At 35.9% G+C, this 25,057-nt stretch overlaps 1 protein-coding gene across 1 annotated transcript in view; it reads right to left on the bottom strand.

Moving 5' to 3' along the window:
• LOC103267432 (MICOS complex subunit MIC27-like) overlaps positions 1-24,792 on the bottom strand; it is a 71,523-nt gene extending 46,731 nt beyond the window's left edge. The window contains exons 1-3 of the mRNA XM_021716055.1: positions 24,778-24,792; positions 24,487-24,604; positions 17,990-18,162 (exon numbers count right to left, since the gene is read on the bottom strand). Of these exons, the coding sequence (XP_021571730.1) occupies positions 17,990-18,162; positions 24,487-24,604; positions 24,778-24,792 (306 nt within the window). The remainder of the gene's footprint in view (positions 1-17,989; positions 18,163-24,486; positions 24,605-24,777) is intronic.
• Between the last annotated feature and the right edge of the window lie 265 nt (positions 24,793-25,057).

The raw sequence follows: 25,057 nt of genomic DNA, 5'->3' as shown, positions 1-25,057 counted from the left end.
GAGCGGCCACTGCACTCCAGTCTGGGCAACAGAGTGAGACTCCAACTCAAAAAAAAAAAAAAGAATGAAAGAGATGTCAATTTAAATGAAAAAAGACAATAGACAGATACCAACATGGAGGTGACAGAGATGCCAGAATTATCTGACCAGAATTTTAAAGCAGCCATCATAAAAATATTTCAGAAAGTAATTATGAGTATGCTTGAGGCAAATTTAAAAATAGAAAATCAGGAAACACAATGTCTCAGCAAAGCAATAAAAGATATAAAGAACCAAATGGAAAATGTAGATCTGATCAATACAGTGAGAAATTTAAAAAATTTAATGGATAACCTCAATAGGGCAATGGAGATGATAGAAAAACAATGGCTGAAAGCTTCCCAAATCTGGAAAAAGACAAACCAACAAATACATGAATCTGAGGAAATCAAAAACAGGATGAACCCAAAGAAATCCTATGCAAGACACATAGTTAAACTTCTGAAAACTAAAGAAAAGCAAAAATCTCAAAAGCAGTAAGAGAGAAACAGTATCTTACCTACTGGGAAAAAAATTAAAATGACATATATTTCATCAGAAACCATGGAGGTCAGAATGAAGTGACACATTTTTCAAGTGATGAAAGAAGTAAATTGTCAACAGAGAATTCTACATCCAATGAAAATATCCTTCAAGAATAAAGGGAAAATCAAGACACTCTTAGATGAAGGTAAAATAAAAGAATTGGGTACCAACAGACAAAAGAATGGCTAAAGGATGTTCTCTAAAAAGAAAGGAAATGATAAAAGATGGTTATGCTAAGTGAAATAAGCCAGGAACATCAGGAAGGAAGAAATAGCAATGGCAAGCATAAAACTAAGGGTATAAACAAATATGATAGGTATTCCTAGAGACATCACTAAAAGATTTATAAAAGGAGATACACTATAAAAGTATTTCAGCTAAGACAAAATGGAGTTCTTTTAAAAAGGTATAAATAACTCATAGGAAGGGAGGAAAAAGAAAACATAGGAAAAATAGAACAGAAAACATGAAATAAAATGACAGACTTAAACCCTAAGATATCAATAACCAAATTACATGTAAATGGTTTAAGTAAACTAATTAAAATCCAAATATTGGCAGAGGGGATGAAAAATCTTGATCCAAAGTATTCACCCAACAGGGTGATTTATATCCAAAATATACAAGAAATGCAAACATCTCAACAGGAAATAAAAAAACTGATTAAACAATGGGTAAATGATCTGAACAGACATTTCTTAAAATAATACATACAAATGGTTAAACATATATGGAAAAAAAATTTTCACATTACTAATCATCAGGGAAATACAAATGAAAACCACAAGGAAGTATTATCTCACCCCAGTTAGAATGGCTATTATCAAAAAGACAAAAAGTAGCAAATACTGGCAAGGATTCAGAGAAATGTGAACTCATACATTGTTGGTGGAAATGTAAACTGGTATAGCCACTGTAGAGAACAGTCTGAAGTTTGCTCAAAAAACTTCAAATAGAACTGCCATATGATTCAGCAATCTAATACTGGACATTTATCCAAAGAAAAGGAAATCAGTATATCAAAGAGACATCTGTACCCCATGTTTATTGCTATATATTATAGTCAAGATATGGAATCAACCTAAGTGTCCAACAGCAGATAAATGAAGAAAATGTCACATACACACACACACACACACACACACACACACACACACATACATACTGCAATATTATTCATCTATAAAAAGAATGAAATCCTGTCATTCATGACAATATGAATGGAACTGGAGGACATTATATTAAATGAAATAAGCCAAACTGGGCTCGGTAGCTCAGCCTGTAATCCTGTGCCTTTGGGAGGCTGAGGTGAGTGGATTGCCTGAGCCCACGGGTTCGAGACCTGCCTGGGCAGCGAGACCTCATCTCTACAATAAATCAAAAACTCAGCCGGGCGTGGTAGCGCATGCCTGTAATTCCGGCTACTTGGAAGGCTGAGGTGGAAGGATCGCCAGAGCTCAGCAGGTTGAGGCTGCGGTGGCCGGGAGCGGCCACTGCATTCCAGTCTGGGCGATGGAGTGAGACTCCAACTCAAAAAATAAATAAATAAATAAATAAATAAATAAATAGGCTCACTCATATGTGTAACCTAAAAAAAATGTTGATGTCAGATGAATAGTAAATAGAACAGAGGATACTAAATTCTAGTAAGGGTAGGAGGAGATAGGGAGAGATTTGTTAAAGGATACAAAATTTTAGCTAGATAGGAGAAATAAGTTCTAGTGTTCTATACCACTGTAGCATGATTGCATTTAACAATAATAAATTATATAGTTTCAAACAGTTAGAAGGAGGACATAGAATATTCTCAACACAAACAAGTGATACATGTTTGAGATGATGAATATGCTAATTATTCTAATCTGATCACTATACATTGTATGCATTGAAACATCACTATGTATTCCATAAATGTGCACAATTATTACATAGCAATTTTTTTAAAAGGTAAAATAAAATTGTAATGGAAAAAAAAAATCCCTGCCCCAACTATAGGCTGTCTATAAAAAATTCACCTCAAATAAAATAATATAGCTAGGTTTAAAATGAAAAGATGGAAACAGATAATCCATACACACATTAATGAAAAAAAGTGGTTATATTAATATGAGATAAGGTTGACTTCAGAAAAAAGACATTACCAGAGACAGAGACAAGATTTACATAATGATGAAATGGTTGTGGCAGACTAAATAACAGACCCCTCAAAGATGTCAATGTCCAATTCCCTGGAAGCTGTGACTATATCCCCTTACACTGTAAAAGAAATTTTGTAGATGCAATTATATTATGAATCTTGAGATAAAGAGATTATTGTAGATTCCCAAGGCTGTCTTAATGTAATCATGAGCATTCTTATAAGAAGGTGGCTGAGGAAGTATATGTGTATATATACCACCTTTTTTTAATTCAGTCCACTTTAGATATACATATATAAAAAGGAAGTAGTCATGAGACGAGGCAAGTTGGTGGTCTCTAGGAACTAGAAAAGGCAAGGAAATGGATTCTCCCCTAGAACTCCCAAAAGAAACACAGGCCTACCACTAACTTGAGTTTAAACTTCTGACCTCCAGAACTCTGAGGTAACAAATGTGTGTTGTTTTTAGCCACTGAATCTGTGGTAATCTGTTACACATCAGTAACAAAAAATTAATAGAAGGATCAACCCACCAAGAATAATATTTATAAATAAATAAATATAAATGTCATAGAATTCAGCCATCATACTTCTGGGTATTTATTCCAGTAAAATAAAATGTACACCCACACAAAATCCTGTATACAACTGTTTGTAGCAGCTTTATGTGTAACATCCCAAATTGGAAACTTGCATTTGGTTCTTGATTGGCAGCGTGAAGAGCTTGGTGAAACTTCTCCCTTCAAGAGACATCTATCACACTAGTCAAAATTAGCAAAGTCTGAATTTTAATCAAAGCACTGACACCAAATTGAGATGCATTTACTTAACAAAATCTATAGAACTTGGTAAGTAGTCAGAGGCAGTAGCATTCAAATTAGAGCCTATATCTATCTGCGCTCACTGCGATGTTATGAAAGAGTTATTCCAAAGGGCTCTCCAGGAAAGTGGCACTTCCCATCTTCCCCAACTCTCTGAGCTAAAAGAGATATTCTAGGTGGATTTGGCAGATGGTGAAAGCTGGCAAATATATTGATTCCCTATGTTACAGTCCAAGTAATGCTTGGTTGCTAACCCTTGGCACCAATAAATCAAGATGCAGGGAATTGGTTAAAATAAGTTTATTTCTGAGTTCAAATCCAGGGAGCAGAGTTGGACTCTTGGCCTTTCTAAAATGGTTCTGCTCATGCTTCAAGTTTTACAGTTCACTTTTATAAGTTTACGGTTGTTGACTATGTGACTGGCAAAGCATTGTATAGAACTTCAGTTACAGTCACATTTTGTCAATAATGGCTTTTAAGGTCCACACTTCCTGGCACTGGTTGCCAGAGGTATCTCACAGCTTCTTATCAACAATACCTGGCAGAAGTATTAATCAAGCTTGCCATAGAGTAAAGGGAGTTAACAAGGCCTAAGACATACATTACTGCATGTTATTATATGCAAACGTTACATAAATCACAAGACTTACAGTTACATCGATACAAAAGTTATACACATCACAAGACTTATGATTACCTTCATATTATATTATTCAAACCTATTACTACTAAGGAAAGGGAATAAATGGGGATTTACATCTCTCAGTTAATTAGGCACAGTCTGTAGGGAAGTTAAGGATTTTTTGAAGTTATTTACTGGGAGTATTAACTCTCAGGAATGTGGGTACATGCAAGCCTGCTCCTTTCCATGCCCTTCTCTAGGGGTTGTGGCAATATGGACAGACAATAGCTGGTCTCCATATCACCCATACCCAGTTTCTGTTCCATAGAGAAGATTCAGAAAGGGCAGCTGGTGAAAGGTCCAGTCCCTTATTCCCTCACAGCTCTGTGCAGCTGAAGAGCTGTTCTAGTAGTCACAGCACCAAAGTGGAATCTCACATAACCTCCAACTTTGTGGTGCAGAAGAGTTATTCCAGGTAGATTTAGCAGGGGTTCTACCCAGGTAAGTTGTATCAAGCCTCAAAGACCAGCAATACCCTAACACTGCCAGGGGGATTGGCCTTTATTTTAATCGGGTTTCAGAGCAATTTATGTCCCAGAGTGTTGTCAAAAACAATAGCACTGTACAATGACCACCTGTATACCTAATCCTGAATTGTAACCCGTATCTTCAAAATATAAATAAATAAATAAATAAAACAAAAAAATAGAACTAATAGCTAACAATCAGTGAAGACTAACAGTTTGTTATAATATAGAAGTTAAGAGCCAGAATTTTACTGAATATGAGGGAAACCCTTAAGCTCCCTGAACTATGTAAGCAGTCTCCAAGCTACAAACTCACTCAATGGTAAAGAGTAAAACTTTCACTAGTTTCAGGAGCTTAATCACAACTTCTGACCAACCATTGGCTGAGGCTGATCACTAACTGGTGTTGACACAGAGACAACCCCTAGGAATCCAGGATTAAAGATTTTTTTAAAAAAGTATGTAGGCAGGGATATCTAAGGCACCATACTATGGGTGAAATAGACATCACAGAGTTAGTCGGAAAGTCACTAAACAAATAAGTGAACAAATAAGCAACAACAACAATAACAAGCCTGGTTGGATGGGGGGGCTCAGAAACTGGAGCTGCTATAATACATTATCTAAAACATCCAGTTTAATACACACACATACACACACACACACACACACACACACACACACACGCACATACACACACACACATATGAAACATGCAAAGAAACAGAAAGAAAAAAATGAAACAGGCAACAGAAACTGTCTTAGAGAAAATTCAGATGGACATGGCAAATAAAGACTTCAAAACAGTTATTCTAAATATGTTGAAAGAACTTCAACAAACCATTTTGAAAGACTTAAAAGTAGGTACAATGGCCTCATAAAATAGAGGTCATTAGTAAAGAGACAGAAATTATAAAAAAGAACCAAAAGAAATTCTAGAGTTGAAGAATACAATAACTGATATTGTATAACTCATTGGAGTGGCTTAACAGTAGATGTGAGAGGGCAAAAGAAATCAGCAGACTTGAAAATAGATCAACAGATATTGTGCAATCCCAATAAAGAAAAATGAACAAAGAAAAATGAACAGAGCCTAAGAGAAACATGGGCCAGCATTAAGTGCACAAACATATGCTTAAGAGTACTACAGCAGATGATAGACAGAAAGGAGCAGAAAAAATGTTCAAAGCCACTGTATGAAAGCGGACTAAATTTGATTAAAAACTATACACACACAAGAAGTTGAATAGACCAAAGATGATAAACACAAAGGTATCTAAACAAGACACAGACCCAAATTGTTAACAAAGACAAAGGGAGAATCTTGAAAACAACAAGAGAAAAATTACCCATCACACACAAGAAAGCTCAATAAGATGAACAGCTGACAGACACAATAAAGTCAAAAAGCATTGGGATTACACACTGAGTCTGGATAGAAAAAAAGTGAACTACGAAATCCTACATGAAGGCAAACTATCATTTAAAAAATGAATGTGAAATAAGGACATTCTCAGATAAACAAAAACAGAGAATTTGTTACTAGTGGACTTAACTTTTAGAAATACTAAAGGAAGGTCTTGAAGCTAACAGCAAGTGATATCAGGTATTACTCTGAAGCCACACAGGAAAAAAAAGGAACAGTAAAGGTAAGTATGTGGACACTGTAACTATGTAGTCAGCCCTCTGTATCCATGGGTACCACGGCTGTGGAATCAACAAAGTGCAGACCAAAAATATTTGGAAAACATGATGACTGCCTCTGAAATTAACTTGTACAGACTTTTTTTCTTATTATTCCCCCAAACAATACAGTATATCAAACATTTACAAAAGCATAACAGTTTGTTTACATACAGTAATCTAGTAATGATTAAAAGCATATAGGAATATATGTATAGGTAATATGGAAATACTATGCCATATTATACAAGAGACTTGAGCATCCATGGATTTGGGTATCTGTAGGAGGTCTAGGAACCAATCCTCCATAGAATCCCCCATGGATGACTGTATTTCTTCTCCTAAATGCTTTTAAAGAAAATTATATCTATACATTTGTTTTCTTGGGTCTATGACATAAATAAATGTAATATAATTGATAATAAAAACACAAGGGAGAGGTAGAATTAAGCTAAATTTAAAAAATGGTACCAGATGGTAACTCAGACCCACTGGAAGAAATGAAGAGAACCAAAAATGTTGAATAAGAAGAGGTATAAGTGTATGTATGTGTGTGCGTCTTATATGTTTATATGGATATATATATGTCCCTACACACAATCAAATATACACACATACTATCCATAAAATATATGTAATATTTGTGCTCCTTTAGCTTCTTTAAAACATGCAAGATTATAAAATAGATAATTTAACAGTATACTTTGGGATTTATAACATGCGCACACATACATGGCAGAATAAGGATGAATAGAGCTATGAAGGACTAAAGTTTCTTTATCTTACAAGCATTAAATTAGTATAAATGTGAAGTGAATTCTGATAAGTTAAGAAGTATATTACAAACCCTAGAACAACCACACAGAAAATAATTTTTAAAAATATATAAATCAGGCAGGCATGGTGGTTCATGCCTATAATCCAGCACTTTGGGAGGCTGAGGTTAGAAGACTGAGCCCAGGAGTTCGAGACCAGCCTAGGCAACATGGTGAGACCTCATCTCTACAGAAAATCAAACAATTAATCCATGTGTGGTGACACACATCTGTAGCCTTAGCTACTCAGGAGGCTGAAGCAGAAAGATTGCCTGAGCCCAGAAGGTCGAGGCTACAGTGAGCCATGATCGTTCCACTGTACTCCAGCCTGAGTGACAAAGTGAGACTCTGACTAAAAAATAAAAATAAAAATATGTGAATCATCAAAAGATTAAAATAATACACTGTAAATACCAATTTAACATAAGAAAAAGCAGTGAAGGAAAAAAAGACATGAGACATAGAAAATTAAAATGGCAAGCATACATCCAATTACATAAATAATTACATTTATCTGAGTGGATTAAACAATTCAACAATAAAGTAGGAATTGCCAAACTTAATTTTAAAAATTCAACCATATGCTATCTATAGGAGCAATATTTTAGATACAAAGATATATATTTCAACCGAAAGAAAAGCAAAAAAAGATACATCATGCAAAGAGCAACCATAATTTAACTTTGAGACAAAAATGGTTACTAAAGATAAAGAGACATTTTATAATGATAAAAGTGTCCATCTATTGAGAGTAGATAACAATTAAAAACATATATGCATGTAACAACAAAACCTCAGAAAGAAAAAGTGAAAGAATTGAAGAAAAAAATAGACAAGTCATAACAATAGTTTGATACTTCAATACAGGCTGAGTATCTCTAATTCAAAAATCTGAAACCCAAAATGTCCTCAGATCTTTGAGCAGTGACAAGATGCTCAAAAGAAATGCTCATTGGAGCATTTTGGATTTTCAGATTAGGGATGCTCAATTGGTAAGTATAATGAAAATATTCTAAAATGCAAAATCTGAAACACTTTGGTCCCAAGTATTTCAGATAAAGTATACTTAACCAATACCCTATTTTCAATAATGGATATAACTAGGTATAAGTCAAACAGAATGCAGAACACTTGAACAACAAAATAACTACCTAGACCTAACAGACTTCCATAATAAACTATTCTCATCAAGTGCATATGAAACGTTCTCCAGAAGAAACCATATATTATGCTATAAGAAATGTTTCAAAAGGTTTAAAAATCATACAAAGTATGTTTACCTGACCACAACAGAATTAGAAATGAAAAACAAAAAGATTTTGGATATTCACAAATATGTGCATTTTAAAAAAACCTTATAAAATTAATAAATCAAAGAAAATAAATCACAAGAAAATACTTTGAGCTGAACAAAAATGAAAACAAAAACACCAAAACTTATGGATGCAATGAAGGCAGTGCTAAGAGGGAAATTTCTATATCACTGTAGATGCTATAGTGACAAATACTATCTCAAATAAAAAACCTAAAAATTTATCCTAGGAAAATAGAAAAGCAAACTCAACTCCAAAGCAAGCAAAAGGAAGATTAGACTGTAAATAAAATAGATAGTAGGAAATCAATATATCTAAAAGTCATTTACTTGAAATGATCAACAGAACTGATAAATCATTAAATTTGGTGACCAAGAAAAGAAAGAAAAAGGTTCAAATTACTAATATCAGTAATGAAAAGGAGGATAGCATTACTGACCTTACAGAAATAAAAGGCATTATAAGAGAATACTATGAATGATTATATAGCAACAAATTAAGCAACTTAGATGCAATGGAAAAATTTTAGAAAGACACAAATTAACAAAAGAACCCAAGAAGAAATGGAAAATCTGAATATATATAACCACTAAAGAGACGGAATTAGGAATCAAAAATCTTCTTACAAGAAAAGCTCAGGCACAGATTATTTCACAGGTAAATTTTACCAAATGTTTAAAGAAGAATAAACAGCAATCTTTCAAAAACTCTGCAAACAGTAGAGGAGGCAACACTTCCCAACTCATTCTATGAAGCCAGTATTATCCTGGCACCAAAACCAGATAAAGACATTACAAGAAAACTATACATAATATCCCTTATAAGTACAGATACAAAAATACTCAACAAAATAATAGAGAATTGAATACAGAAACATATAAAAAGACTATCTGACCAAATAAGATTTACACCAAGAATACAATGTTAGTTCACTATATGAAAATTAATCAATATCATACACCATAATAATAAAGGGCAAAAATGCATAATCATCTCAATAGATGCAGAGAAAGCATTTGACAAATGCTGGCACCTAATAATAATGATAATAATCACCAAACAAACAAAAAATAAAAAAGAACTTCCATAACCTGGTGAAAGGGATCTACAAAACTCCCACAGCTAGCATCATACTTAGTGAAGGGCTGAAAGATTTGCCCCTATAATCAGGAACAAGAACAGAATGTCTGTTGTCCCTACTTTTATTCAACATCGTACTAGAGTTTCTAGTCATGGCAATTAAGCAATAAAAAGAATTAAAAGGCATGCAAATAAAAAAGGAAGAAGTAAAACTATCGCTGTTTTCACATGGCATAATCTTGCATGAAGAAAATTCTAAGAAATACACACACACACACACACACACACACACACACACACACACACCCCATCAGAACTAATAAATGAGTTTAGCAAAGTTGCAATATAATCAAGATACAGATGAATACACAAAAATCTATTTTATTCTTATACATTAACAATGAGCAACTCAAAAAAGAAATTAATGCCGGGCTCGGTGGCTTAGCCTGTAATCCCGTGCCTTTGGGAGGCTGAGGTGAGTGGATTGCCTGAGCCCGCGGGTTCGAGACCCGCCTGGGCAGCAAGACCTCATCTCTACAATACATCAAAAAATCAGCCGGGCGTGGTAGTGCATGCCCGTAATTCCGGCTACTCAGAAGGCTGAGGCAGAAGGATAGCCAGAGCCCAGCGGGGCGAGGCTGCGGTGGCCGGGAGCGGCCATTGCACTCCAGTCTGGGCGACAGAGTGAGACTCCAACTCAAAAAAAAAAAGAAAGTAATTATAAAAACAATCATTTACAATAAAATTACAAAGAATAAAATACTTAGAAATAAGTTTAACAAACTAAGTGTAAGATTTTTACACTGAAAACTACAAAATATTGTTGAAAAATAAAAAAAGAAGACCTAAATAAATGGAAAGACATCTCATATTGATGGCTAAGAAGATTTAGTGCTATCAAAATGGCAATACACCTCAAATTGATATACAGGTTCGAGGCAATCATTTTCAAAACCCAGCTGCCTTTTTCTCCCCCAAAAGTAATAAAATGAACAATACGATGAAAATGTAAGGGATTCAAAAAAACTCAAACAAGTCTTGAAAAAGAAGATCAAAGTTGGAGAAGTCACACCAATTTCTAAAAAGCTATAGTAATGAAGGCAGTGTAGTACTGGTATAGAGATAGACATAGATCGATGGAATAGAATTGGGAGTCCAAAAGTAAACATTTACATTGCCTACTGGTTTTTGACAAAAGTGTTAAGACAATTCAATGGGGGACCATGAATAGTATTTTCAGCAAATGTTGCTGGGAAACTGGATATCCAAACTAAAACAAAAAAATGGTTCCCTACCCTACAACATATAGAAAAAATAATTCCAATTCAGTCATAGACTTATATTTAAGAGCCAAAATTATAAAGCCCTTAGAGGAATACATAGGTGTAAATATTTATGATTCTGGATTAGGGAATGGTTTCTTGCATATAAAATCTAAACCATAAGCAAACCAAATAACAAACTAGTAAATTTGACTTCATCAAAATTAAAAACCTCTGAGCTACAAAGAGCACATCTAAGAAAATAAAAGTGAACTTACAGAATGGGAGAAAATATCTGCAAATCATATATCTGAACAAGGGCCAGAATATATAAAATCTCTTAAAATTTAAAAATCACAAGAAAAATGACCCAGTTTTTAAAATGGGCAAAGGATATAATACAAATTTCTACAAAGAAAATACACAAATGTCCAGGAAGCACATGAAAAGATGCTTAACATCATTAGTCATTAGGGAAATAGAAATCAAAACTACAATGACATACCACTTAGCACTTCACACAGAATGGCTATAATCAAAACGACATAAGAAGTGTTGAAAGAATGTGGTAATATTAGCACAAATTATATTGCTTGTGGGAATGTCAAATGGTGCAGCCACTCTGGAAAACAATCTGGAAGTTCTTAAAAAAGGGAGAAATAGAGTTATCACATGAGTTTGCAATTCTACCCCCAGATCTCTACCCAAGAGAAATGAAAATATATGTCCACACAAAAATGTGTACACAAACGTCATTGCAGTGTTATTCATAATTGTCAGAAAGTGGAAATAATCCTAATGTCCATCAATTGGTGAATGGATAAACAAAATGTGACATATTCACACAATGGAATAGTTTACATCAATAAAAATTAAGTACTGATAAATGTTACCACATAGATTAACACTGAAAATACTGTGCTGAATAAAAGAAACCACACACAGCAGGTAATATAATACAAGATTCCTTCTATATAAAAAGTCCTTAATAGGTGAATCCCTCTCTGAAGGTGGGTTAGTAGTTGCGTAGGGCTGGTGGAGGGAGGGTAGCAGGGAAATAGGGAGTACAGCTAATTGGTGCAAGGTTTCTTCTCAGAATAATAAAAATTATCTAAAATTAGATTATGATGAAGGTTGTATATTTGTGTAAATATACTAAGTACCTTTAAATTGTATATATCTAATGGGTGACCTTTATTGTACATAAGTTATATGTTAATAAGTTCACAATAGCAAGAAACTGGAAGCAACCATGCTGCCCATCAAAAGAGGACTGGATTAAAAAAATGTGGTACATATATATACACAATGGAATACTACGCAGCCATAAAAAAGAACAAAATAATGAATTTTGCAGCAACCTGGATGGAACTAGAGTCTATAATACTGAGTGACCTCTCACAGAAACAAAGATCTGAGTATCACATGTTCTCACTCATATAATGAACCTTGAACATCCAATGTAATATTATAAGAAAATGACTGACGGTAGTGGGAAACTATGGGGGGGGAGGGAGATGGGATTAACGGTAGCAAATATCTGTCTGGGGACGGGGAAACACCTCTTATCAACAGGTTGCCTGTATTTGTATACCTAACCCTTAACTGTACCCCACAACATCATAATAAAAAATATTGATTATAAAAAAATTAAAATTAAAATTAAAAAATTTTTAAAAATAAAGCACAAATAAATTGTAAGCAACCAAAATGTCCTATGATAGGCGAATGGTTAAATAAACTGTGGTATATCTATACCATGGAATAATATTCAGCAATAAAAAGAAACTATTGAGATGTGTAACAACTCAGATAGATCTCAAGGGTATTATGTTGAGTGAAAAAAGTCAGTCTCAAAACATCGCACACTGTACTATTATAACATTTGTATAGTATTCTTGAAATGACAAAATATATAGATGGAGAGCAAATTAGTGACAATGTAGATACTTGTTTTCAATAAATAGAGTAAAAACCTATTGCGAACTTTTGCCATGGGGATTCAATTTTTCAGTTTTTGCTATAGGCTGAGCTATAAATACAAAATACATTCCAAAGTTAAATATAAATATTGATTTTAATTAGTATACTGTTGTTTACAAAGAACTTAATATCACATGTTCTCAATTATAAGTGGGACCTGAACATTACTCACAATAGCACAAGGAAGAGATGGGCATTTATGGGACACTGCAACAGGAGGGGGGAATGGGGTAGGCACATAACATAAAGGGTACCTGATCCTAAATCAGGGGAAGTGAGGACCAGTTGGAGGTCCAAAACATCACCGGCACATTGATTACTTATATACCTAATCCTGGCTTGTACCCCATATCTTTAAAATAAAGTATTAAAAAATTATTATACTGTTTCTTGCCTTTCATTAGTCCAGATGAATGAATGAGGTATTTTCTCTGCTTACAAAATTACGTCTGTTTAACATCTATTGGCTCTTTCATGATAAACACAGATTTGTGTTTCAATCAGATTAAAGCAGAGCAGATACTTTGCTTTAATATTTTATCCGTATCAAAATATGCTAAAAACAAATTATAAAATCATGTATCTATTTTTTCTTGCCAACAGCAGTTTTATGTTTGTATACCATTATTTTGAAATCTGCCATCTGTTTATTTGTAAAGTTCAATTTAGTTCCCTGAAAATATAGAATCACTGCCCCCTACGTATGATAGACTGTGTGGGTAGATCTGTGGAGCAGTAGGCCTCAGAATAAATATACACTCGTATTGCAAAATCCAGCTCAAATGTCAACTATAAGGTGCTCCTAAACTTCCCCAGGTTCCCACAACTTCTCTTGCTTACCATTATGCATTTGTCACAGGGTACTAATTATGTTTACATGTCTCTCTTGCTCTTAGATAAGCAGTGGGCCCCTCAAGAGTATTTTTTGTTCATTGTAGTATATTTAGTATTCTTCTGTATTAGTCAGCTTTACTGTAGTTACAAATGACCTCCAAAATTTCAACAACAAAGTTTGCTTCAACCTCCTATAACACATTGGCAGCGGGTTATTGGTAGCTCTTTTCCTGTTTCACATGTCTTCCAGAACCCAGAATGAAAGAGCAACCTCTACTTGGGATACGTCATTCTTGCAGAAATCTAGAAAGGGGTGTATAATTCTCTTACAGAAGAGGAAGCAAATATTTGAAAGCAAAAATACAATCTATCACAACCTGGCAACTAGCAGTTCCTAACCCATGGTAGACACTAAATAAATATGTGTTGAAAAATGAAATGAATAAATTAAAATGAACAAACAAATATCACAAGGAAACTTTATGATCTATAGGCAAACTACTCTCTCCTTTTTCTCACAGTAACTTTTAGATAACTTTTAGTCAGTTTCTGCCACTAGAGTCCATTCCTTGAGAACAACATTTTCATCTTCAATTTTTTGTTCCTTCTTTTTAAAACTGATTGATTCACTTATTTCCTTTAATCAGCAATTTACATTCTTATTCTCTCACCATAGGTAGCTATTTTAATGTGCTTTATGAACATCATTTTGAGTTTTTACAAAATATATGCATTTTAAATTTTGTTACACATCTCATTTTGTTTCTTAATTTTTCACAAAATAAATGGTGTTAAGCTATATTTATCATTTTCTTTCTTAGTTTTTTTCACAAAACATGTTTTTAAATCCATCTGAGTTTCTATATGTAATAAATCTAAACCATTACTTCCAGTTAATGTACAGTGCTCCATGATGTATACCCACCAAACTTCACCTATCCACTTTCAGTGATGGACACCTAGATTGGCTCCAAATCCCCACTACGATAAATAACACTGCAATAAATATCTTGTGTGAGAGCCCTTATGAACGTGTATATCTTTATACTATATACTCAGGAACAGAATTGCTGGGCCATATGAAAAGTTTATATACTTTGATTAAATAATATCAGATTGCTTTCCATAATGGTGCACCAGTCAACACTCCCACCATTATGGAGAGTCTTATATTTCCATATTTTCACAACATTTGGACTTATTCAAAATTCTACTTTTTCCTAACTTAAAAAGGTACTGTCTCATTGTTTCAATATGTAGTTACCTGATAATTATTTTCAGCATCTCTTCACGTGTTTGTTAGTTTTAGTGTTTTCTATATACCTCCTGTTCATATCTTGATCTGTGTACCTCCCCAATGTCTACCAGCATCTCTTGTACATAATACTCAAAATATTTTAATGAATGTATGAAAGTATAAGGTAGAAGCCACAAGACTTGTTAACAGTGTGCAGGTGGGAAACAGTTTAATATGATTCCAAGATCAGATACTGATGTTCTTAACTGAAATAAGGAATGCAGGGGGGAAAGAACGGTAAAGATAAATAAAGTTGGAATATGATGAATTCAATGCACCTAGAGATATCAAATATGAATTTGGAAACATGAATAAATGAGGTGAACTCTATATACAGTCCAGTTTAGGAGGGGATATGGCAATAGCAGTTAACCTAGTGTTATGAAAAGCTCCTGTTGAGCTTCAAAATGACAGAGAAATGATCCCAAAACAGGTCAAATTCACATACAGACACTAAGTATGTAGCTCATGCTTTGGCCTACAGTACTAATATTCATCAAGCCTATATAACAGATGATCTCATTCATAAGAGATTGCAGAAATGTGTTACACTCTACTCTGCCTATGAACGTTTAAGCAAGTTTTATCATCTACCACAGATGGCCACTTACACTGATCATCTTAAAGTGTGTTTTTATCCTTGAGAAACTTATCTCCTAATTTAAACTACAAGACCTTAGTAAATTAGCTTTTTAGAATTTTTTCTAAAAAAAAATGCTACCATAATTTCAATAACTTTATTACTTACTTTTGGAAAGTATTCAAAAATAAACTATACCAGACAGATAATGAACCCCAAACATATCAATCCATTGCCTTAACCCTTCTAAGAAGCCACAGAGCATTGATAATTATACTGCTCCTTACTGTCATTCTTAACATAGATTGTTATGCTTTGAACTACATGATTGATGCACCGATCAAAACAGACTGGACCAGGGATTGGTACCTGAGTCAAAAGCAGCCAACTAGAGGCTGTCCTATGAAAGGAGCCTGATGTGTAATTTTTGCCCAAGAGAGGAACTTTGTAGTAGTTAGTGACTAGCCAGTCCAACGAGATCCTTTTTTTAGGAAAGTCTAAATGTGAATCACATAGAGTTAGCAGAGACACAGCATTTAAGTCATAAGAATGGTGGACTGTCAGAGTTGCTATGGCATCCTGAATGGTTCTTCTTGAGGTTTGTTTAGTTGGTGAGACAGTTTCCTAATTTATGTATCCTTCCATTGAACCTACTACTTAAGATAACTTGAACATGACTCTGTTCTTCATAACCAGGAAGAATCAAACACCCCTAAACCAATGGTACTCAAACCTAACAACACATCAGAATCACCTGATAGGCTTTTAAAACATTAAAATGCCCCAACTAAATTCAAATTAAAATCACCATGAGATATCACTTCACAGTTGTTAGAATGGCTATTATCAAAAAGATGAAAGAATGCAAGTGTTAGGAGAATGTGGAAAAGATAGAATCCTTGCATACTGTTCATGGCAATGCAAATTAGTACACACATTATGAAGTAGTTTGGAGATTCCTAAAATGATTAAAAATAGAACTACCATATAATCTGGCAATCCCACTACTGCAATTGAAATCAGTATGTCAAAGAGACAAATGTATTTTCATGTTCATTACTGCACTATTGACAATAGTCAAAATATGGACTCAACCTAAGTATCGATCAACAGATCAGTGGATAAAAAAAAAAAAAAAATATATATATATATATATATATATATATATACACACACACACATATATACACATAACTGAGTATTATTCAGCCTTAAGAAAGAAGGAAAGCCTGCCATTTGTGACAACATGGATGAAACTAGAGGACATGACACTAAATGAAATATGCCAGCTGCAGAAAGACAAATTCTATATAAGAGATGATCTCATTCATAAGAGATTGCAGAGAAAGACATTATTTCATTTATATGTAGAAACTCAAAAAAGTAAAACTCAGAAGTAGCAAATAGAATGGTGGTTATTAGGGGCTGGGGGAGAGATGCTGAATGTTGAGATGTTGGTAAAAAAAAATTCAGTTAGATAGAATATTCAAGAGGTCTATTGTATTACATGATCACTATAGTAAGTAACAATGTATTATATTCTTGAAAATTGCTGAGTGCATTATAAGTGTTCTCATTACAAAAATGATAAATATGTGAGATAATGCATGTTAATTAGCTCAATTTTATAATTCCTATAATATATACATATATCAAATAAATATATACAATTATTTACCAGTTACAAATTTAAAAAACTAAATAAGAAAAAATAAATTACATCAACAGTAGAATGTGTAAATAAATTGTGATATAGTCACACACTGGAGTATTATGCTGCAATAAGAATGAATGAACTTCTGTTACATGCACAATGACTGAATCTCACAAACACAATATTCTGTGAAAGAAACCAGAAACAACATAGCAAATACTGCATCATTCCATTTATATGAAACTGGAAAATAGGCAAAATTAATATATGGTGAGTGGTCAATATGTGGGGATAACAAGGGAGAAGGGGTTCTGGGTTGTTGGTAATTTTTTTTTTTTAATTTGGGTGCTTACTTCGTGAAAATGTATCAAGATGTTTAGGATTTTATGTATGCATGATGTAGTTCAATTTTTAAAATTCTAAAAGAAAGAAAAGTAATTCTGCTCCTTTAAGGCTCAAATAATCTATCCATCCTTAACACTATCGTCTACCAGCCTTCTGGTAATTTTGAATCACATTGATGATTTAAAATCCTGGTTATCAGTATTCTGTATCTTAAGTCTTGCCAAAACTCTATGAATTTAATGGCTGTGTCAATGAACCACGCAATACATAATCCCAAAGCAACAACAAGGTGTACTAAGAACTAAGGATACCAGTACTCATCCTCCCCACCCAAAAAACAGGAAGAAAAGCAATAAATAAACAACTATAAAAGCCAGCAAAAATAGCTCTAGGAAAACAATTTAGAAGCAGTAGAAATCCTCTGGGACAAATGGGGAGATGGTACCACATACAGAGGCATAGAAAGCCTTACTTTACTGGTGTCACAGCCATTCTCCACGGCAAAGTAGCTTGGAGCCCAGTGTGGTCCCCTCTGAGTGATTCCCTCCTCCTCAAAAAAAGGAGAATTGCAGTGAGTTTCATTTCTGGCATACACATCTGCAGCCTCCATCCCAAGAACCTCCAAATTCTTTACCAAGGCTAAGCCTGGGTAATGGAAGTTACTTGGAATTGCTGCTGCCCACTGCTACCAGCCTCCCACTGCCACTACCCACCTGGCTACTGCTTTCACCCTAGAGAATAGGGATATGTGACCTCTCCAAGACAGAAATTGTTTCGACATTGAGTCCTGCCAACAGGAAACAACTCACAATGAGATACAGACACCACAGTGCTTTGCCTTCTACAGTAAGAAGCTTGCAATTGCCCACACACCAACCCCTGGGTCCTGAGTCCAGTATTTTTTTCTTTTAATATTTTATTTATTTTGTATTTTACTTTTAGTTGACATGTAATAATTGTACATATTTATGGGATAGAGTAATATCTTGATACATGTATACAATGTATAATGATTAAATCAAAATAATTAGCATATCAACCACCTCGAACACTTATCATTTGTGGTGTAAACATTCAAAATTCTCTTCCAGCTGTCTGAAATTATATACTGAATCACTGTTAACCATATTTACCCTATGATGCTACAGAATACTAGAATTTATTCTTCTCATCTAGCTATAACTTTGTATTCATTAATAAATCTCTCCCTATCCACTCCTTCCCCCCACCATTCCCAGCTTATAAAAAACACAATTCTACTCTCCACTTTTTTAAACTCAATTATTTTTTAGCTCCCACATACAGGTAAGAACATGCAGTATTTGTCTGTGCTTGAGTTACAAGGGGAGACCTCTCCCCAAAAAACAGAATTATCTTTTGAAGAGCAGGCCCCTTGTAGCATGCTTGGAATTTGTTCCTCTGGATCAAACGATCAACCAAAGTTTTTATCTGGAAGTTTTGAGAAGGTTGCATCAGGATTTGTGGAAGAAACATCCCAAGTTGTGGCAAACAGGCAACTGGTTTTGCCACCATGACAACTCACCTGGCATCACACTAAGTGTTTAGCAAATTTTGATCACAAACGGCATGACCCCTATGTCCCACCCTCCCTATTCATCCAATGTTACCCCAGCAACTTTTTTCCGCCCAGATCAAAAAAATCCTCAAAGGGAAACGTCTTGCTGATGTGGAAGAGATAAAACAAAAACGGATGTGGGAAAGGTAAAACAAAAAACAGCAAAACTAAAAGACATCAAAACTGAGGAGTTCAAAAACTGTTTTGAGTTGTGGAAAAAGCATGTTGGTAGGTATATTGCATCAAACAGAGAGTACTTTGAAGGTGACTGAAATTTAATCATGTAAGAATAAATACACAATTTTTTATAAATAAATTCTGGTTTTGGCGGGGGGGGGTCCCCTCTCATATTTCACTTAGAACAATGTCCTTCAGAATTTCTCTTTAGGGCAGTACTGTGTTCTCTCAGTGGTAGCATGGGGACAAGCTGGAAAGTAGGCAGCCAAGTCTGGCTGTGTGGACACTAGTCCTCCCTGAATCCATGGGAAGGAGAGGTCAAGCAAAGGGTGATCAGTTAATGATGCAGACCTCTAGACAAAATAAAACATGGAAAATTTGCTAGAATCAAGAATGATGGACCCATGTTCAGCTGGAAATTCAACTTCATACCACAAATGAGTGTCACGGAACCTACTATACTCATTAGACAGGTTTCAAGACTTTGCAAGATTGGTCATCAAATGATATGTTCTTACTTCAACTCAAAACTAGAGGGACACTTTCTGGTACAACTCAAATTGCTTTCATCATGTAAAAATTTACATTTACAAATTTGAGGATTTGTGGCCCACTTAACACACACACACACACACACACACACACACACACACACACACACACACAACTAGTCAAAAAATTTGCATGGAATCGACATAGATGATGCCACTCTTCTGAGTGCTAATTTGGAAGACTGCTTGTACCTGATTGGAAGCTTTGTCTAAAACGTACACAGATAATCATTAGAAGTGCGGATGCTTAATTCTCAATGTTTCTGCTTTAAATTACAATGTACTAAATATTATAGACCTCTTTGCATTTTCTTCTACATTTACAACTGATAGTAAAAATTTTAATATTTTGACAGATTTTTAAAAATCATGAAACTAATTTTCCCCACTGATTATTGAAATTGCTTTGTATAGCTATTTTTATGGTCCTACACTACCATGCAAAGTGAGGATTGCCTGTAGCTGGGAACAATGCCTACTTCAGGGAAAACTGATTTTGATACAACTGACTAGTTGAGTGTCAAACTGTTTTGAAAATAATCTACATATCTAAGGGCCAAAACCATTTCTCTTCTCTCCCACTTATTCTTCAAATAGATAAAAAATAAAATAATAATAATAATGTCCTCCAGACCCATCCATGCTGACACAGATGACAGGATTTATTCTCTTTTATGACTGAAAATATTTCATTTGTATATATAATGTATTTTCTTTATCAATTCATCATTGATGGACACTTAGGTTAATTCCATATCTTTGCTATTGTGAATAAAGCTGCAATAATCATAGGGGTGCAGTTATCTCTTCAAAATACTGATTTCATTTTGATACACAGAGAGTGCTAAAAAATGTATACACATTTTAAGAAAGAAAAAAACTATTAAAATTGTAATACTCAATATATACTGATAACAAAAGATGAATACAAGTTATGTTTGACTTCTGCAATTATAAGAGGTGCTCAAAGTGGTTACCATCAGCATCCAGACATTTCTGATTATGGTGAACTAAAAGTAATATATAGATAACATCTCTTAAAAATGCATATACATTTTTATGGTACCTCTAGTATACCCAGTAGTGGGATTGCTAGATCACAAGGTAGCTCTCCTTGTAGATTAAAAAAAAAAACAAAACCCATACTGTTTTCTACAGTGGCTATACTAATTTACATTCCCCAAAACAGAGTATAAAAGTTCCCTTTTCTCTGCATCCTCGCCAGTATTTATTTTTTTTTAAGATAGCCATTCTGACTAAGGTGAGATAATATTGCATTATGGTTTTGATTTGCATTTCCCTGGTGATTAGTGATGTTGAGTATTTTTTCATATACTTGCCCATTTGTATGTCTTCTTTTGAGAAATGTCTATTCAGATCCTTTACCCTTTGTATCTAGGAATATACCCATTTCTTCTACTTTATCAAATTTGTTGACATGTAATTGTTCACAGCAATCTCATATGATCCTTTGTGTTTCTGTAGCATCAGTTACAATATCTCCTCTTTAATTTCTGATTGAGTCTTCTCTCCTTTGTTATTAGTCTAGCTAAAAACTTGTCAATTTTTACCTTTTAAAAAAAGCAACCCTTGCTTTCATTAATCTTTTCTATTGTTTTTCTGGTCTCTATTCCATTTATTTCTGCACTGATCTTTATTATTTCCTTCTTTCTGCTAACTTTTGGCTTAGTTTGCTCTCTTTTTCTAACTTCCTGAGGTATATCATTAGGTTTTTTTTATTGGAGACCTGGAACCTGAGTTCACAGGAATTGGCCTGGTGTTCAGAGGGGCCTGGCACCTGGGACCAGCCACTGGGATGAGCCTGAAGCCTGCGTCCACAGGGTCTGTCCCAGGCCTAGGGTCTACAAGGTTGGGAATGGACCCTAGGTCTGATGCAGCAGGCCTGAACTCTGGATCCTCCGGAGCCTTGGACCAGCCTAGTGCTGGGGCCCGCATAGAGCCTGGTTTCACAGGGACTAGTCTGGAGCCTAGAATTATGGCACTGACCTGGGGCCTGGAGCCACTGGAAATGGCCAGGAATCTGGGGCTGTGGAGAAAGACCTGGAGCCTCTGTCTGCTAGTGTTGGCTGGAGGCTGGGTATATAGGTGCTTGACTAGAGGTTAAGTCCAAGAGGGCTGGCCTGGGTTCTGGGATCAGCCTTGTATCTGGGTACACTGGGGTGGTCCTGAAGTCTGAGTCTGTGGGGGTTGATCCAGTGTTGGTATTTACTGGAACAGGTCTGGAACCTGGGTCTGCTGGAGCATGGGGTGGCCAGCCTGGAACATGGAGCTTTGGAGACTGGCCTGGCACTGGGCAAACCTGGAGTCTGTATTTGTGAGTGCCTGTCTGGTGTCTGAGGCTAGGGGTGCCAAACTGGCAAAGGGGTGGGCCTGAAGCCAGGAGCTGCAAGGACTAGCTTGGTGCTGAGTAGACTTAGATCCTGTATGTTCCGGGGCTGGCCTGAAGCCTGGGGCCATGAAGACCTACCTGTTGCTGGGGGTGGTCCTGAGCCTGGGGTCACTAGGGCTGGCCTGGCCCTGGAATGATATTTTGATACATGTATACAATGTATGCTAGGGCCTGTCTGGTGCTATGGCCAAGGGCTGCTGGTGTTGGCCTGGTGCTGGGGAGGTCTGGAGACTTGATCCTCGAAGGCCTGGAATCTGGGGCTGTGGGATCCTATCTAACATCAGAATAGGCTGAGAGGCTCGACTGGCACTGTGCAGGTTTGAAGCCTAAATCTGCAGATGCCAGCCTACAGAGTAGGGCTACAAGGGTCAGCCTGGTGCTAAGGTGGGAATTAAATGAAATAATGTGCATCAACAGCTTAGCACAGTGTCTGACACACAAGAAGTCCTCAACAAATTGCAGCCAGATTTTGATACTAAGTATTCTATTATAAACAAATTATCTTTCAGAATCTAAGTTTTCCCCAAATTCACTCTCAAGTTCTGGCATTAATGAAACTGGTGTTTTGTTTGACACTGCTACGGTCCTCTCAATCATTTTAAATGAAGGTCAATCCTCCAGCAATCCCTCAAGATTCAAGAAACCAAGAGGAGAGATCAGCACAGTCCTTGTTCCTCAAGACTAATTCCACATTAGTGTTCCACTATCACATGTGTTGAACAAGCTCTTATATTTCAAGATGTTTGTTAACTATTTTCACAGTTATCTACCATCCTTCAAGACTCCTTTCTAATCTACTCTTTGTTATTAGTCTCTGGGGCTTCAAAATTAACATAGATCACCTTTTTGGTTCCTTGGCCTCAAAGATGCTTCCCTAAACTTCTTAAGTTCCAAGATCTTCACAATTCTTAGCCATTTCTAGAGCAGTTACTTTACCTCGCGATCATTTGAAACTGTTTCCAAGAAATCCTTCTTTAGTCTCTTCAAACCAGGTGTGAGCTCTCTTTCCTCAGAGCACTTTGAACTTCTCTTGGGGGAAGTGACTTACCTTACTCTGAATCACAGTTATTTGTGTTGTACCTGCATCTCCACTACTTAATCTCTTTTATCCGCATTGTCTGGCCCTTATTTATTCATGTAGAACTTATTGACTACCTAATGTAAGTCACAACTGTGCTAGGCACTGAGGATACAAAGATTAATATAATTACTGTCCTTAAGGCGCTTCCAGTTTGGGAAGGTAAGATAGACAAACAGTATATTTAATTGCAGCGTAATACATGCTATGGTTAAGAGTATGGTTAAGAGTATGCCAGATTCTTCTGGGAGCACAAACAGGAGTTATTTAAAATAGACTGGGAAGATTGGGGCACTTTGTGAAAAGGCACTTTCTGTTTTGCCTACAGGGAGGCTATACATAAATGTCTGTTAAATAAACGAATGAATTATGAGTAGGAAGTAACTAGATGAAAATGGGAAAAGGCACTTTAGGCCCAGAAAAAAACAGCATGGAGGGTGAAGCAAGTAATTCAGTATTGATGGGAGGAAGATTCCTCAGTGACAGGGAATGAAGATAGAAAGTCAGGGAAGGATCAGATGCTATGGACATAGTATGGCCTGACCCCCAAGGGGAAATGATGGAGTGCCCATAAAGGATTTTTAGTAGGAAAGAGGCAGAATCAGATCGTTCTCTGGCACCACAGGGGGGAAATGTGTTACATGAGAGCTAGGCCAGCGGTAGCGAACCCAGGATATTGTTATAATTCAGATAAAAAATGAGAATCAGAACTGCAGAAATGAAGAGAGAATGGTGAATCAAGACAGATACTCTCAACCTAAAATAAACTTCGGCTGAACTGAGTTATTCATATTGTTTCTCCTGCAAGCCTAGCAGAACACTTTACAATTGTACTTATTAGATAAGTATCTGTTATTAAAACCTACTGAGGGAACTGCAGCAAACAGCCAATTTAGTCGTTTCCTGTACACGGATTCCCAAGTAAAGGCGACTTCTCCCATCACAGAACTCAAAAGAAACTTGTTATTCGACCCCAGAGAGTAACAACACTACGTATAAATCCAAGCACTGCAGAGAGGACTACGGGACGTCTCTATCCTGATCTGTTCCAGACCAATTAATATTTGAACAAAGTCCTTCGATGGGGTTATGAGGCCCCGCCCTGTGCACCAAGGCAAGTGCCAAGGGTTTTTTGTTTTTTGTTTTTTTTCTCTCTGTTGTAGCTCAAGACCCAAACGTCTACTGCTGCTTGTGCCTGGCCGGCCATCTTCACTCAGGCGTTTCCGAGTTTGTACTGTGCCGCGGTATAAACCGACAACCGCAGGGGACTGAGGAGAGAGCAGGTTGAAGAAACGCTAAAGGGAAGAGGCAGATAGCTTGAGGCTTCAAATGTTAACGATTCCCTTACAAGCCCACCTCAATCCCATCCCTTGCTGCGGGGTTCCCTTCAGAAATTAGGAGGACCCTTTTGATAGTTATCGAATGCTATCGGCATCCAAAGAGGCTAAACAAGTTTGTTTTCACTTACCCTAACGGCCGCCATGTCTGTGACCTTGGCGGCCCAAGATTTCAGACGGGGTGTGGAGAGGGACAAAGCAGTTCAACCAGGCTTCGCTCGCGACAGCCACACCCCGTTACGGTTGCCCGCCCACTACTGCCCTTTCTCCGCCCTCCTGCGGCCGCTTTGGCAGCTGCTACATTAGCTTTATCAGCTGCCTTTGCAGAAGTGATTCCTAATTGTGGTTGACCTTCCCTGTGGCAGATAGTCTTTCAGAATATTCTCTATAGTCCAGTTGAAAGTTATTCTC

The sequence above is a fragment of the Carlito syrichta genome, unplaced genomic scaffold, assembly GCF_000164805.1.
Source record: "Carlito syrichta isolate Samal-C Ts95f unplaced genomic scaffold, Tarsius_syrichta-2.0.1 Scaffold308134, whole genome shotgun sequence".
Lineage (NCBI taxonomy): Eukaryota > Metazoa > Chordata > Mammalia > Primates > Tarsiidae > Carlito > Carlito syrichta.
The sequence above is the reverse complement of the archived record's forward strand: the minus strand, read 5'-3'. Positions and strand labels throughout refer to the sequence as shown.